This window comes from Tinamus guttatus, unplaced genomic scaffold, assembly GCF_059628265.1.
Source record: "Tinamus guttatus ecotype Peru unplaced genomic scaffold, ASM5962826v1 Tinamus_guttatus_pri_ptg000617l, whole genome shotgun sequence".
Taxonomy (NCBI): domain Eukaryota; kingdom Metazoa; phylum Chordata; class Aves; order Tinamiformes; family Tinamidae; genus Tinamus; species Tinamus guttatus.
Genome location: NW_028289151.1, coordinates 61,102 through 76,333, shown reverse-complemented (window position 1 = coordinate 76,333; position 15,232 = coordinate 61,102). Strand labels below are relative to the sequence as shown.

General features: G+C 52.4%; 1 protein-coding gene across 1 annotated transcript in view; it reads left to right on the top strand.

Annotated features, from left to right (window-relative positions):
* Positions 1-15,232, top strand: part of BRD4 (bromodomain containing 4) — a 40,480-nt gene that overhangs the window by 13,928 nt on the left and 11,320 nt on the right. Inside the window, exons 3-13 of the mRNA XM_088535130.1 lie at positions 165-281; positions 1,269-1,587; positions 2,316-2,453; positions 3,566-3,701; positions 5,364-5,650; positions 6,729-7,088; positions 8,284-8,412; positions 10,449-10,658; positions 11,192-11,391; positions 11,786-12,087; positions 12,524-12,634. Of these exons, the coding sequence (XP_088391256.1) occupies positions 262-281; positions 1,269-1,587; positions 2,316-2,453; positions 3,566-3,701; positions 5,364-5,650; positions 6,729-7,088; positions 8,284-8,412; positions 10,449-10,658; positions 11,192-11,391; positions 11,786-12,087; positions 12,524-12,634 (2,212 nt within the window). The 5' untranslated portion in view covers positions 165-261. The remainder of the gene's footprint in view (positions 1-164; positions 282-1,268; positions 1,588-2,315; positions 2,454-3,565; positions 3,702-5,363; positions 5,651-6,728; positions 7,089-8,283; positions 8,413-10,448; positions 10,659-11,191; positions 11,392-11,785; positions 12,088-12,523; positions 12,635-15,232) is intronic.

The window sequence follows — 15,232 nt, the reverse complement described above, 5'->3', positions numbered from 1 at the left end:
CCCAAAGGCAAATCCCGTGGGAGCCTCAGCCCCTTCGCACCCTTCTCTTTGGCCAAAGCCCCAAAGGGAGGCGATTTGGGTAAAGAGCCTTAAAAAAAGGGGCGATTTTGGTGGTGGCGGCCGTTTCCGCCACCTCGGATTAATTGCTGTGTTTGTTTCATCAGATACGGTATCTAGAGGCGCTCGCGCCTGAAGCCGCGGAAGATAGATGGACAAGCCAAGCAACTTCTGACCCTGCGTCCTTTTCTGGGGCAAAATTAAATGGCAATGTATCCTACAAGGTAACGTAGCCCCTGAGGAAAGAGGAGCCCTTAGCTCGGCCCTCGGGTCCCTGCCACCCGCCAGGAGCGAAACCCGAGGGCTTTTTGCCGAGAGGAAACCCAAATTGCAGCCAAAAACGGTGGCGCGAGCGCTCCAACGCTCGCTGAAAACCCCGGAGAACCAGGTCGGACGTTGCCCGTAGCGCATCAGAACAAGGTGTGGGGCAGCAGCTCAAACCCCGACCCGTTTTCTCCCCCTTGTTGTCAATCCCGTGCCACGGGACACGTCAGGATCTGTCTCCCTGCCCAGGGAACAACCGGAGACACCGGGAATGAGAAAAACTCCGGCTTCCAGCGGGCGCAGGTTTCTTTTTCTCACATAAACATATATGTGCACGGGTTGGCCAAGTTTAAAAAAAGAAAATGGCCCAGGGCCATTTTCCCAGGGCTGGCCAAGGAATCCTGAAACTTGGGGGCTTGGCCCAGGATTTGGTTCAGCTCAGGCAGTGGCAGCCGAAGGAGCTGCCCGTGCCGCACATCTTTGGAGCGTTGCCTCATCTTCTCCATATTAAACCCAAAAATAGGCTGCTGAAGCAGCAGACTTGGATTTTTTCCAACTTTCTGGTCTTCGGGATACTTATCTTACATGTCTAAAGCAGAGGGTGTGAATTACACCCCTAAAGCAGGTCCCTGGCGGGGACAACACGGATAAATTAAGCGGAAAACAGGGATCCTGCACCTTTGCTGGGTTCCTTCTTCGTTTGGGAGGCTGGGGGGAATGTTCTTGAGCTGGGGCCGCTTTCGGAGCCCTCCTCCTTGATGGGATCCAGCCAAGGAGCGGGGTGGAAACGGCCCCAAGGAAGCAGGAAGGAGCCCGGAATATCCAGGACGGCTTCCGGATCTAGCGGCGCCGCGGCGGCGCCGCGCAACGGAGCCGCGCGCGGCCCGAACCCGCCGCCTTGGCCCCCGACGCTCTCGCCGTGACCTCTCCCGCGTCTCCTTCCGCAGGGTATCCGGTGAGGAATGCAATGGGATCAATAGCATGTCTGCGGAGAGCGGCCCTGGGACGAGACTGAGAAATTTGCCGGTGATGGGGGATGGACTAGAAGCCACCCAAATGTCTACGACGCAGTCGCAGGCCCAACCGCAGCAAGGCAGCACCGTAGGCGTCAACCCCCCTCCGCCGGAGACCTCCAACCCCAACAAGCCCAAGCGCCAGACCAACCAGCTGCAGTATCTGCTCAAGGTGGTGCTCAAGACGCTATGGAAGCACCAGTTCGCGTGGCCTTTCCAGCAGCCCGTGGACGCCGTCAAGCTGAACCTCCCTGTGAGTAGAGGCTGGGAGAGGAGCCACCCGAGGAGCTCGGCTTCCTCGGCTCGCTCCGTCCGGCGCGGCCGGAATCGTTGGGAGAAACTAGGGATGAGGCGGGAACGGCTTGGAGGTTCGAGTAGCGTTTGGGCCAGGAGACCTTGGGGAGGTTAAAACAGGAGGGCCTTGACTGTCTCCACGCTCACCTGTTCACGGGAGGAGTTGGAAAAAGCCAGGAGCCCAGACCAAGGCAGCTGGGAAAAATCGGGAATTCAGAGGTAACCTATTGCCGTAAACGATGGAAACGTCTTTTCCTTGGGATATCTGGGTGCGGAGCCTTCCAGCTACAACGAGGAGAGGAGATTTGCTCCCTTTCCTTCCCCGTGGAGATTTAGGGCTGCTTTGCCGTGGGCTGTTTTACGATAACCCCCGCTTCGACGCCGTCACCGCGCTTAAATTTACAACCGGTTCCGCCCGCGGGAGGCCGTAGGTTTCCTTGGAAGAGCAACAACCTCCTAGTGACGCGTCGAGAGCACCAGCTCTATAGCAACAGCATTCCAGGCCCGTTCAGCTCAACATTCCTCCTAAAAAAAAAGAAATAATTCCTAAAAATAGGAAGAATCTCCCTTTTAGCACATTCGAGGTGGGAACCCTTTGCTCCACAGAGCACAAAGTCATAAATTTTGCATCCCCAGAGCTTTTTGTTGCTCTTTTTCCTCACCTTTTCCTCTCTGCCCCTTTTGCAGGATTATTATAAGATTATTAAAACCCCTATGGACATGGGAACAATAAAGAAGCGCTTGGAGAATAACTACTACTGGAATGCTCAAGAATGTATCCAGGACTTTAACACAATGTTTACAAATTGTTACATCTACAATAAGGTAGGATAAGTCATTCCAGGTGAGCTTTTCCAAGGAATCTCCCTGTTTTCTTTATATTTCTTTATTAAGAAGCTGCTGTTTGTAAATGAAGCCTGATTTAGGGGGAACAGAACGGTGATGAGTACAGGAGAGCGTTGGGTTTTGTTGTGGCTGTTTCTGGTCTCCTGTTGCACTGTTTGGGATTCTCTTTTGGAAAGTGAGGAAAATCTTGGAAACTCTTCTATGTGGCCCTCAACTTTCCTGGTTTGAGCCAGCGTTGAGTGAGAACAGGCCATTAAAGACCTAAAATTAGTAGTGTGCATCCTTCCTCCCTTCTTCATTCCCACATTTCCCTCCTTTCCACCAAAACGACTTCACTCTCCTAGATTTCCCAGTTCTTCTCTGGCCAGAAAGCAGGAAAACACGTGGGCTTAAAAAAATATATGTTTTTCTGGGGCCCAAAGACCATAAATTGGCCGGGTCTGTGCACGTTGTCCCATCAACAAGCACGGTGACTTGACCATGAGCCAGCAGCTCCCATGCTCTGGATTTCGTGGATCACCATAAGGTCAATCCAGGCATTTGTGCTGTTGCTTCCACCCTTCCCGCTCTTTTTTCCTTGCTCTCAGTGAAACAAAACCACAAAAAAACCACTTCAAAACAGGTCCCAAGCCTTGGTGTTGGGTCCATCTTGGGCCCTCCTTTTGTCTCCCTTGACCTTGGCCAATGTAGACCAGCCGTCGGCTTCTTCCCATTCTTTATTTTTCCCTTTTTTCCTTTCCCTTCTTCCTTCCCTTCCAAAACCAGCCCGTAAATAACACCTTGTTCCCTCGGTGACCTTGGTCACTGCACGGCCAAAGCCTCGAGGACGAGTGTTCTCCATCCATCCGGTCTTTCCGTCGTATCCCAAGGGAAAAGGCCATGCCGAGAAGGCTAAAAAAAACCCCTTTAAAGCAGAATTAGAGGAATTGCTCAGCTGGGCAATGGAAAATGGAACATTTAATCTTCAGTTATGATTAATCTTGGTATTAGATGGAGAGAAACGCAAGCGATTTTGATTGTATTTTTTTGTTGATGGTAACGATCCGCTCTTGGAAAACGTCTCTAATTTCTTCTCTCTGTTATTAATCCAGCCAGGGGATGACATAGTCTTAATGGCAGAAGCTCTAGAAAAGCTTTTCCTCCAGAAAATCTCCGAAATGACCCAGGAAGAAACCGAAATCGTTATAGCCCAGACAAAAGGAAGAGGACGCGCGAGGAAGGAACCAGGTAGGCTGCTCTCCCGTTGCATTCCAGTGCTCATCCGGGCAAAAGACAGGCATAGATGCCAATCTTAACCCTCTTTTTCCATGGTTTTGGGGTGTTTTACCTTGTTTTTGAGGGGATGCTGGATGAGATGATGCATCAACCACTCGAGACGTCCCTAGGGTAGATGAGAGCTGTTAAAATTAGGAAGCCGCACGAGCCTCATCGGAGCAGATCTCCTGAGCTTTACCACGCTTTCATGTCCACGCTCCCCTACATGCTGCATTTTTGTCTGTTTATACCTCAAAACACAACAATTTAGCCTTTTTTTTGGTTCTGTCTTCCTCAATTAGGAAATCAGTTGATCAAAAGGGCTATTGTGCTCAAGTGATGCGATCTCCTCTCCACTATGTAACATAGAAGAGCAGCACTAGTGCATTTAGGAGAGTGTCTTGCAGAAGGACGTTAAAATAGAGTGAAAAATAGATTTTCTGCTGCTTTTGAGAAGAAATTTGCCAACTAGTTAAGTGTTTTCACGATATATCACTGGTCTGAACTCTAAACCCCTGTCTGCTCTCCGAATAACTTTGTTATGTTGAAGAGTCCTGTGTTTTGGAGGCCACGTTCTCCATGATAACACGATGCTTTTGCTGTAAGGTCTCCGATCTCGCAGTCCTCCTTTGCAGCTCTTCCATGAACCCTCTCCAGTTGTTCAGCGCGTGTTTTATTCCCAGTTACTCCTGGAAGGGTTGGAATCATAAGTGACTTGATTGCGTTACGGTCAAAAATGGGCCGGTCTCCAAGATTTCAAGGTACACAAGAATCAACGGTAGCAGCCCAGGACATTTTACCACCCTCTTTTAAGGGTTTTGGATATAATTTGTCCAGAAGCCCAACCTCAGCAGCTGCTGTTGAATGTCCTTCTCGTTTGCTGTTGGAGTAGAGAGCATTTCTCCATTGGCATCATCTGGACGTGAGCCCAAATCTGGAACAGAAACACTGAATTATTGAGATTTTTCCTACTTAATTATTGACAGCCCTGGTCTTTCTCTACAGGAGCGATTTATTACTGCCATTGGAGCATCTTCTTGACCAAGACTTTAACCAAAAAGCCACCATTTTGCCTCGGCTTTGCGTTTTCTTCTTCCCCTTTGCAGTTTTTCCCCTTTTCCGGAGCCGCTAACTTGTATTTGCTGATGTCTGAACAGCCAAAACGTTGAGTCCTGACTTGGGATCAGACCCTGAGCACTTCAGTCCTGCTGCTTCTCCGATACCTTCCGGAATGCTCTCACTTCCCGTCTCGGCTTCGCGGGGCTTCTTGACCAGCAGTTGCTTCTTCCTCCGTCACAGGGTTGCGGTTCGGGTCGTCCGAGGGTTTTGCCACCCCCTTGACCACTCCTAGCTCTCCTTTTGGAGGATGAGAGGAAGAGGAGTGCGTCTGCCCTTCATCTCAAGGGGTTTTGGTGCACATAGGTCCTCATCACCTTCATCCTTCCACCTAGGAAGCTAGAAGGAATATTAAGGAGAACGTAGCTAGTTGGTATCTCCGACCAACGGAAGGGCAAAGTGTTAATTAACGAGTTGTGTTATTTTAGACAGCCGGCGCGGTGTTGGCTAATTAACGGCGCTAGTTGTTGCGCGTTGATGAGCGGAAGGCACCGCTCGCTTTCTCTTTTCTCCCGGCAGTTACATCCAAACCGGGCTCGTCGACGGTCCAGAACGCCACCCAAGCGTCCTCGCCGGCCCAGACGCCAGCGCCGCCGCCAAACCTGCAGTCCGTGCAGACCGCTCATTCCTTCCCTTCCGTCACCCCCGACCTCATCGTGCAGACGCCGGTCATGACGATGGTGCCTCCTCAACCGCCCGCGCCGCCTCAGCCGCCCGCGCCCCAAGCCCCCGCGCCGCCGGCCCCGGCGCCTCAGCCCATGCAGCCTCACCCTCCTGTCATCCCCACTCCCGCCCAGCCCGTGAAGGTGAGTGAGGTGGCCTCGGGTATCGTGAGGTGGCCTTGGGGATCGTGAGGTGGCCTTGGGGATCGTGAGGTGACCTTGTGTTTCTTGAGGTGGCCTTGTGTTTCTTGAGGTGGCCTCGGGTATCGTGAGGTGGCCTCGGGTATCGTGAGGTGGCCTTGGGGATCGTGAGGTGGCCTTGCGTTTCTTGAGGTGGCCTTGGGTATCGTGAGGTGGCCTTGGGTATCGTGAGGTGGCCTTGGGTATCGTGAGGTGGCCTCGAGTTTCTTGAGGTGGCCTCGAGTTTCTTGAGGTGGCCTTGGGTATCGTGAGGTGGCCTCGAGTATCGTGAGGTGGCCTCGGGTGTCTCGAGGTGGCCTCAGGTTTCCTGAGGTGGCCTCGGGTATCTTGAGGTGGCCTCAGGTTTCCTGAGGTGGCCTCGAGTTTCCTGAGGTGGCCTCGAGTTTCCTGAGGTGGCCTCGAGGATCATGAGGTGGCCTTGGGTATCGTGAGTTGGCCTTGGGTATCGTGAGGTGGCCTCAGGTATCGTGAGGTGGCCTCGGGTGTCTCGAGGTGGCCTTGGGTGTCTCGAGGTGGCCTCGAGTTTCTTGAGGTGGCCTCGGGTATCGTGAGGTGGCCTCAAATATCTTGAGGTGGCCTCCGGTATCGTGAGGGTTCCTCGGGTATCGTGAGGTGGCCTCGGGTATCTCAACGGTGGCGCCAACACGTTGCCTGGTCGCCCTTCCTTCGGCACCGGCGTCGTCTTTCGAAGGCGACGGCCACTGGTTAGTCAAGAGGGCCGCGTTCCGCACACGCTGCCCGTTGAGGGGGTCCGTGGCGACCAGCCAGGACGTAGGTCATGTTCCATTGGCGATGACCATTGGGTGTGATGACTTCACCCCTATTGGTCCTCTCAAGACTTTGCCCATTTGAGCCTTGATTCAAGCAGAAAAATCTCAACTTCCTCAAGTGACTCTTCCTCAGGTCAACAGAGATAATCCCTAGCTTTTTTTTCCAGAGGATTTATGGAGAACCTTTGGACTTCCACGCCTCGGCGCTAGCTCGTAGCCGCGCTCACCTCGTTTCCTTTGCTTTCTTGCAGACGAAAAAAGGAGTGAAGAGGAAAGCAGACACCACCACGCCGACCACGATAGACCCCATCCACGAGTCGTCGTCCCTGCCCGCCGAACCCAAGTCCACCAAGCTGGGCCCGCGCCGGGAGAGCAGCCGCCCGGTGAAGCCGCCAAAGAAGGACGTCCCCGACTCGCAGCAGCACGCGGCCGAGAAGAGCAGCAAAGTGTCGGAGCAGCTCAAGTACTGCGGTGGCATCATCAAGGAGATGTTCGCCAAGAAGCACGCCGCCTACGCCTGGCCCTTCTACAAGCCCGTGGACGTCGAGGCCCTGGGGCTGCACGACTACTGCGACATCATCAAGCATCCCATGGATCTGAGCACCATCAAAGTAAGCCAGCCGGGGCCACGGCCGGAAAAAAATCCCAACTTCTCCTGGCTTGATCCCCCCGGGAGAAGTTCTCGGCTATTGGCCAAACTCTTGCTGCCCAACTAGGGTTTCTCCTACGTCAGGTCTCCCTTCCTTGCTCTTATGGGGATGTTTGGGGGGAAAAAAGCAACCCGGCGGCTCCTAAGAAAGGCTTTTTATAGAAATTAAAATAGAATTTTTTATAGCAATTTTCCATGACTGCCTGAATCTCTCCGCAATGTCCCTAGCCCAGGAGATGGCCTCAGTGAGCCCGGAATTGCTCCAGCCGGAGGGGTTTTGTTTAAAACTTAACAATTTCCATTCTTTATTTTCAAATAAAGCCCCCACGTTGCTGACGTGGCCCGTCCAAATCAATCAGGTTCCCTCTGGAGGAGCATTTGAGCTCTTCCGTGTCTTTTAAAGTATTTTTATTCTTAAAAATTAGCAGAAAAGTTGCTTTTCTTGCTTGAAGCACGCATCCATCATCGAGGTAGCCGCCGCTTCCCCCTCCCCGGGCCACCGCCGCGGTGGCCTCCCCCGTCACGCAGGGTCTTGGTGCCTGAGGTCACCCTTGGCAGCCGCTGCAGGGCCAGCTGCTCCGCTTTCTTCTCCCGTTTCCTGTTTTCCTTGACTCCGAGCCCTCTTTCCCAGATTCCCTCTGGCCGCTCGGAGCCTCTGCCCGAGGCTCCTTTTATAGCCGGCCCCGCGGCGCGGGAGCGTGGGAGCGGATTGGGACCAGGGGATCGTGTCACGCCAGGAGCAGGACGGGGCCACCCGTGTCCTGCTGTCACCATTGTCACCCCCTCCAACGGGGCCGTGTTCTCAAAACGAGGAACTTTTAGGAAAAAGCGATGCCAGCCAAGAGGAACCGTCTTGTCTTGGTGTCACCTAGACTCCCTTGGTGTCACCTAGAGCGCAGACGGTCTCCTGGGTGCCACAAAGACACCCTGAAGGGCCCATAGTCCTCCTGACCTCAACACGGAGTCATCCTAAGGATCCCGGTGATCCTTATTCCATAAACTGGTTCAAATCCTTCGTTTAGCCCAGACTAATTGCTCCATAGCAGAGGGAGGAACATGGGCTCCGCAGCGCCAAGCTCATTCCATCGATGGGATTGTTTCTGCTGTTAATAACGCCCATTTTTCCCTCTTTCTTTTCCCCCCCCGCTCTCTCCTAGTCCAAACTGGAGAACCGGGAATACCGCGATGCTCAGGAATTCGCCGGCGACGTGCGCCTGATGTTTTCCAACTGCTACAAGTACAACCCCGCCGATCACGAGGTGGTCGCCATGGCCCGCAAGCTGCAGGTGAGCCAACGCGCGCCCGCGCCTTTCCCTGCCAAATATCCCAACGGAAGAGCTCCGTAGGCTTAAAACATTCCTAAAAGCACCGACACGGTAGGTAACGGCGTCAAAAAATCCCGTCCTTTGGTATCGCGAAGGATGGAACGGGCCGAATCCGCTCGGGACGTGCCCGCCGCTTTGTGGAAACGCGATGAGGGTTTTTGGAAGGGGGAATGATCGGAGGATCTTGGAGCAACACTGGAGAAAACCGCCACCGAAGATGCTCCGCAAGGAGCCATCTGCCCACCAGGAATTATCGACTGGACCCCATCATCTCTAACAAGGAATCCTTCCCGGAGAGTCGGGGATGTTCCCTATCCGTCTTTCCGGGCGGTCATGCGGCTTCGGAACAGGGAAGCCACGCGGGCTGCGCTCGGCAGTCGCCTTGGGATTTTAGGGAACGCGACACGAAAGCGGAATCCGTAAGGACCGCAGAGAGGTTTTTGTGGCCTTTTCCAGGCCTTTTCCAGGCTCAAGAAAAGATGAAGCGGAGCCGAACGGAGCAAAGGGGCTCTTTGAATGACAAGACTTTGGGCTCTAGGAGAGCAGAATAAACCAGCGGGGTTTTGCTTTTCACCTTCAGAAAGGAGGCGGGGAAAGGAGCTGATTTACATCAGAAAACACCCGCCGGCGGGGAGAAACGCCGTGGAGGAATTCAAGGACACGGATGAATTCAAGGACACGAGACCAATTCAAGGACACGCTGAATTCAAGGACGTTTGACTCAAGAAAACGAGGCTAAACTCAACGGTCGTCGCCCTGGGCTGGGTTTGTAACCGCTCGAGCCATCCGTTTGCAGAGGAGAAAGGGAAAAACGGGGAAAAACACTTCCAGATTTTCCCCAAAGCCTTTAATTTCAAAGCAGCTTGGCCTTGCGGTTGCCTCTCGCCGCAAGGAGCTTTGCGTGACCGAAGGGATATTGGGAATTTGCCAAAACTAAGACAACTCCTCGTCTTCGCTTCCCGGTGGCCGTTGGGAGCGAAACGCCGGAGCCGCAGGGAAGAAAACGGCGCGGGAATTTAAGCAGCGGCAAATGCGGGATCGCGTCCTGGAAGGAGCAATTCCAGCGGCCTTTTCCTCTGGAAAACATCAGCGTTTCCAAGGTGCCGATATTTTTCCCAGAGGCTCTTACAGAAAGGCTGGACAAACATCTTTCTGCTCCGTTGATAGCACCAGTTTTTATGTTTTTGCCTGGTGGCCGGGCATCAAGAGCCCAAATCCCAAGAAAACAGGCTTCAACATGTGGTTTTTATCCAAGATATTGCCTAAAATCAGCTAAGTTTTATGCAACATGCTGGAGTTTGGTGTCCCCTTGCTTCTCTTCCACCCAATGAGAAGAAAAATGTTTTATCTGACCGTTCTGGGAACGGTTTTGACTTCTGCTTTGGAAATAATTCCTCCAAAATCTCTTTTTTCGGGGGTGACTTTCCATGGGGCCTTTCCTGCTGGAAAGATGTCCTCAGAATTTGCAGCGTTTTGGCTTGGATTCCCTTCCGGGAGAGGCAAGTTGACACGAGTCAAGCGTGGAGCAAAGGAAAACACAGAGAAATCAGGTTTGCACCTGCGTCCTTAGGGCTTTTGGGACCTGGATGCTGCTGGTTTCCCTTTGAGGACCCCATCCAAGCCTTAAATATCCTGAAAGTCCCCTCTTTATCACGTACGTTCGGCACCAGGACAAGCGGAGCTGCCAGACATTCCGTTATCCTGTTTAAGAACGGATCAGCAGAGAGGATAAAACTTGGGCGACATTGGAACAGATGGAGAAAACCCACAGAGCTCCCAAGCCGTTTGCCTCTCATTTAGGTCAAAAATGCAGGTTTTAACCTCACCTTAGCCTACGTTTTCCCCCCCAAAACCCTTCTGGATGCGGTCAAGGCTGCAAACGGGCGTCCGCAATGGCGTCGCGGTCTTGCGTCGCGGTCTGAGTTTCCAGGCAGCCCGCGAGGCCGTTTGCAGCGTGGCCGGAGCCCGCATGGCCCTTTCCCCTGTTGTTTTTGCAGGACGTGTTTGAGATGCGCTTCGCTAAGATGCCCGACGAGCCCGAGGAACCCGTGATCCCGGCCTCGTCGCCCGTGGTGGTGCCGCCTCCCACCAAGGTGGCTCCCCCTTCGTCGAGCGACAGCAGCAGCGATAGCTCCTCGGACAGCGACAGCTCGTCGGACGACTCCGAGGAGGAGCGAGCTCAGCGATTGGCCGAGCTCCAGGAACAGGTAACGCGGCCGTGCCGGACCCGCCGGCCTTGCGCTTCGCCGCTTGGCGCCATCGTCTTCGGTTGCCTCAACGCCGTTGACCGCCTTGACATAGAATAACCTGGTGTTGCCTTCCAAGGGCTGTAAAAGCCACCACAAAGGGCTAGCAGAGCGATGCGGCCTCAGTGCTTTGTAGAATGATCCTTCCAGACCCTTTTAGGACCCCCAAAATGCTCCTAAATCACCTAAATTAACAACGTGGAGCATGACTTCGTGTTGCCCTTGCAGCTCGCGGCGTTGTTGGCCAACGCGAGCCAAGCGAGCGGCCTCCTGCGATTAACAGGGAGGAATCCAGGGCCAAACTCTTCAAAAGAGCTGGCTCTAGATTCTTAAATACCCCCAAAAATCCCAGTAGCTGGAAAAACGGGCTTAATATTAAAGCATAGGGGCGCAAAAAGAAAACTAGGAGAAATGGGAGAGAGCGAGGTGATTAATGTGGACAAGGAGGAGGTGCTGGGCAAAAGTATCTTGATTTTTGTGTGTCTGCCTCTCAGCTTAAAGCAGTGCATGAACAGCTTGCAGCCCTGTCGCAGCCCCAGCAGAACAAACCAAAGAAGAAGGAGAAAGACAAGAAGGAGAAGAAGAAGGAGAAGCACAAAAAGAAGGAGGAGCTGGAAGACGCCAAGAAGAGCAAAGCCAAGGAGCCGCCGACCAAGAAGGTCAAGAAAAGCAACAGCAACAGCAGTACCTCCAGGTGGGTCCCATCGCGCTCCGCACGTTGCCGGCCTCGAATCGGGAGGCGAGACGCGGAGAACCGCGCGCTCGAAGGGGCCACCAACATCTCGGCACCCTATTTGGGGCCAGGAAGAGTTGGTTGACACCACTAGGCCACCACGAGGTGGAATTAAGCACCCTGAGATGTTTCGTCCTTCCCATGGATGCTCCTAGGGCTCACTCCTTCCCTTGGCTCCAGTTTGCTCCCTCCACCCCACGCGGTCGCGACCGTTTCTAAAAAACAGCAGTGTTGACATTGGGGACATGAGATATTTGGGACATGAGACATTTAGGACACAAACCTTGAGTTTTTTGCACCTTGTTGCACTTTTCCATCCCCTCTAATCCTCTTAAATGCTCTTACTACCCCCAAGCAGCAAGAAGGAGCCCGTGGCGGTGAAGAACAGCAAGCCCCCTCCAACCTACGAATCCGAGGAGGAGGAGAAGTGCAAACCCATGTCCTACGAGGAGAAGCGCCAGCTCAGCTTGGACATTAACAAACTCCCGGGGGAGAAACTGGGCCGAGTCGTCCACATCATCCAGTCGCGAGAGCCCTCGCTGAAAAACTCCAACCCGGACGAGATCGAGATCGACTTTGAGACGTTAAAACCCTCCACGTTGCGGGAGCTGGAGCGATACGTGACGTCGTGTTTGCGGAAGAAGCGGAAACCGCAAGGTACCGTCGGCTCCTCGAGGGCGTAGATAATAATCCAGATAATAATATTCAACAAAATCCCTCATAAAAGGGATATAATATATGTATCTTACACATTAATATATTTGCGACCGATTCGCGCCGTTTTTTAGCACTTAACAAACTCTTGCTCCAAATGATGGGGCGGCCAAAAGGGATTTGACCCTCTGGTCTTGCCCGTTAAACCAAGTTTTGGTGTGGAAATAGATAAAAACGGGCCAAACCTGAGTTTTTCCACTTACCCACCCAAGAAAAACATCCCGCTTCCGTTTTAATTAGCGAGACCTAGAAATGAGCCACAGTGCAGCAGCCCGAGCACCTCTTGGGCCTGGTTTTCCGTATAATTTACACCTATATCATTAAAATAAAGGGCAGATCCGTGCTTTTCGGGGCTGACCGTGTGGCGCTCTCGTTGCAGCCGAGAAGGTGGACGTCATCGCCGGCTCCTCCAAGATGAAGGGCTTTTCCTCCTCCGAGTCCGAGAGCAGCAGCGAATCCAGCTCCTCCGACAGCGAAGATTCAGAAACAGGTTAGAACGTGGCTTATTTAAAAGACTCAGTCCTTTTTTTTTTCTTTTTTTTCTTTTTTTTTTTTTTTACCTGTTTTCTGTATAAATAAATACCGTTTTCATTACCGGCTTGGTCTTTAATTTTTATCTTTATTTTTCTTCTTTTTCCTCCCGGGGGTTTCGGAGGCAGTGTCGGTTCCGGCTCTATTGAACGGGCGAGAGGGTTTGTTGTTGTTGCTGTTTGCTTTTCCCTAAGTTTTCCTTTCCTCCGGAGCCCAACTCCGGTATCGCTTTGCCCAAAATGAACCAAAATTGTGGATTTTTGAGCAAGCTGCTGTGTTTTTCCTCCTAGGAGGTCTAGAGCGTCACCGGAGCAGTGGGGAAGGGTCACGATGAGTATTCGTGTGGTTTTTTTACGGCATCAGGCAGGAATCTCTTGGAAAAAACAGGGATAACCATCCGGGGCGGCATCCGCCCGGCTTATCCGTTTGTTTTTCCCGAATATGGAGCTCAGTCTTTCCCTGATTCCAGGCTTTGGAGCCGCCCGCCCCTTCTTGCGCCATCTCGCCTCCCGTCACGTTCCCACCGCGGGCTTTTCCATAGGGAAAACCCGGTGGGGTGACAAAAACTGGTTTCTCCTCTGGTTTCCAACTACACCGGGATGCGGGAAGTGCGGAAAGCAGCTTTTCCTCTTCCAACACATCCCTGTTCCTTTCCCGGAGAGGGGGGATGAGCTAGGGAAAACACCCAAGCAGAGATTCCAGATTATCCCGCTCCTCTCCCAAATTTTGCGCCGTCGTTTTCCAATAGGATCCGGCAGCTCACGAGGGTCTCCAGGCGCGCGGCAGCGTCGCTTCCTCTTCCCTGGCTTTGGTTCCTAGGAGCGGGAACACTTGGATCCCGGGTAAAAAAACCCGGAGAACAGTAGTCAAATCCATTGACACTAAGGTGTGGAAGTGACATTAGCTGCCTTAAAACTGGAATTTGGGGGGAAAAACGCGCTTTTAAGGCAGCTTTCCAGCTTATTCCCACCACAGAACTCTGGGATGACCCATCCCTTTTCCATTTCCATGATTTTTCCGTTGCTTTTCCGCAGTCCCGGCATTCCTTTTCCTCCTGCTCTCTTTAACCATGCATCCCACGTCCTCCGTTCAGCCGCCAAGGGGACACGTCCCTTATTTCGAGTCGGTGCCACAGGTTTTTCCCATGAAAACACACTTGGAAAAGCCCGGAAAATCCGTATGGGCCTGCAAATTCCCAGGATATGGGGAAAAAAACGCATTTTTTAGCACTGCATTTTCCTACCTCCCACTCAAACACAGCCAGCTTGAAACTCCCCCCTGCTTTAGTGTTGTGTTCTCCTTCCATTGGCTTTTCCAAGCCTCAAATTCCTGAAAAACGGGAAATCCGTCTGCAGCTTTCCCACTATTTTTGAGTCTTCCCAGACTCTACCGCTTTCCTGCAATTTTGGGGGGAATTGCCCCAGATTTTGCTGCTTTCCTGTGATTTTGGGGAGTCTTCCTGGACTCTTCAGTTTTCCCATGATTTTGGGGCCTGGATTTTGCTCCTTTCCTGTGGATTTGGGGGCTCCTTGGACGCTGCAGTTTTTCCTTGCTTTGGGGAGGTTTCCTCAGATTTTGCCACTTCCCCATAACTCTTAAGGTCTTCCCGGACTCCGCAGCTTTCCTGTGATTTGGGGGGAATTCCTCAGATTTTGCCACTTTCCCGTGATTTTAAGGTCTCCTTGGACCCAGTTTTCCCTGATTTTGGGGGGGAGCTCCTTGACTTTTGCTGCTTTCCCACAATTTTTGGGACTCTTCCCAGATTCTGCAGCTTTTCCCACATCACCGCATAGTTGGGATTTTTATTTTTTTTTTAGCAAACTCCTAATTCCGCCACTTTCAGAGCGCAGAGGCCAGGATGGATTTGGATGCCAAAAAGGCTTTTTTCTGCCCATTTTTTAACGCCGTTTTTCCCACTGCCAAAGTCAACATTTTCCCATGATTTTTTGCGGCCGCCACGAGCCTGAGCCGCCAATTTTCCCCTTCCCACCCGCGTTTTCCCCGCTCCACCACGGAAAACCCTCACTTTGGCTTAGGGAAAAGCTGGCACCAGCCCCAGGGAGGGAAAAAAATGCAGTTAAACCCCCTTTTTTTGCGCCGTTCCTCATTCTGGCCACTTTCTATTTTTAATTTTAATTTATTTTCAGTTTAATTTTTCCGACCTTCACAAAAATTCCCTCCTTGACCCGCCGGAGACCTCGGAGCTTTATTTTGGCTCCGCTGCCGGGGGCCACGATTCGGAGCGACTCTCCCACGATCCCAAACTCTTCTATTTTATAGCTTTTATTTTATATCTTATTTTGTAGCATTCCATTTTTTTCTATTTTATCCATTTCTCCCTTTGTGGCTCCGTGCGGCTCCGTTGGAGCCGTTTTGGCTCCCGGAATCGCCGCTTTCCCCTCATTCCGCTCCGTTAAGGAAAGATGGCCTCAAAGGTGGGATGATGAGGGGGATAATTTGGGGAAAATTGGGGGGAAAAAAAATGCTTTTAAAGGCTTCAGATGCTGATGCCGCATCCCAGACAGGGAATAGGGAATGGCGTTTGCTTTTTAGCAAA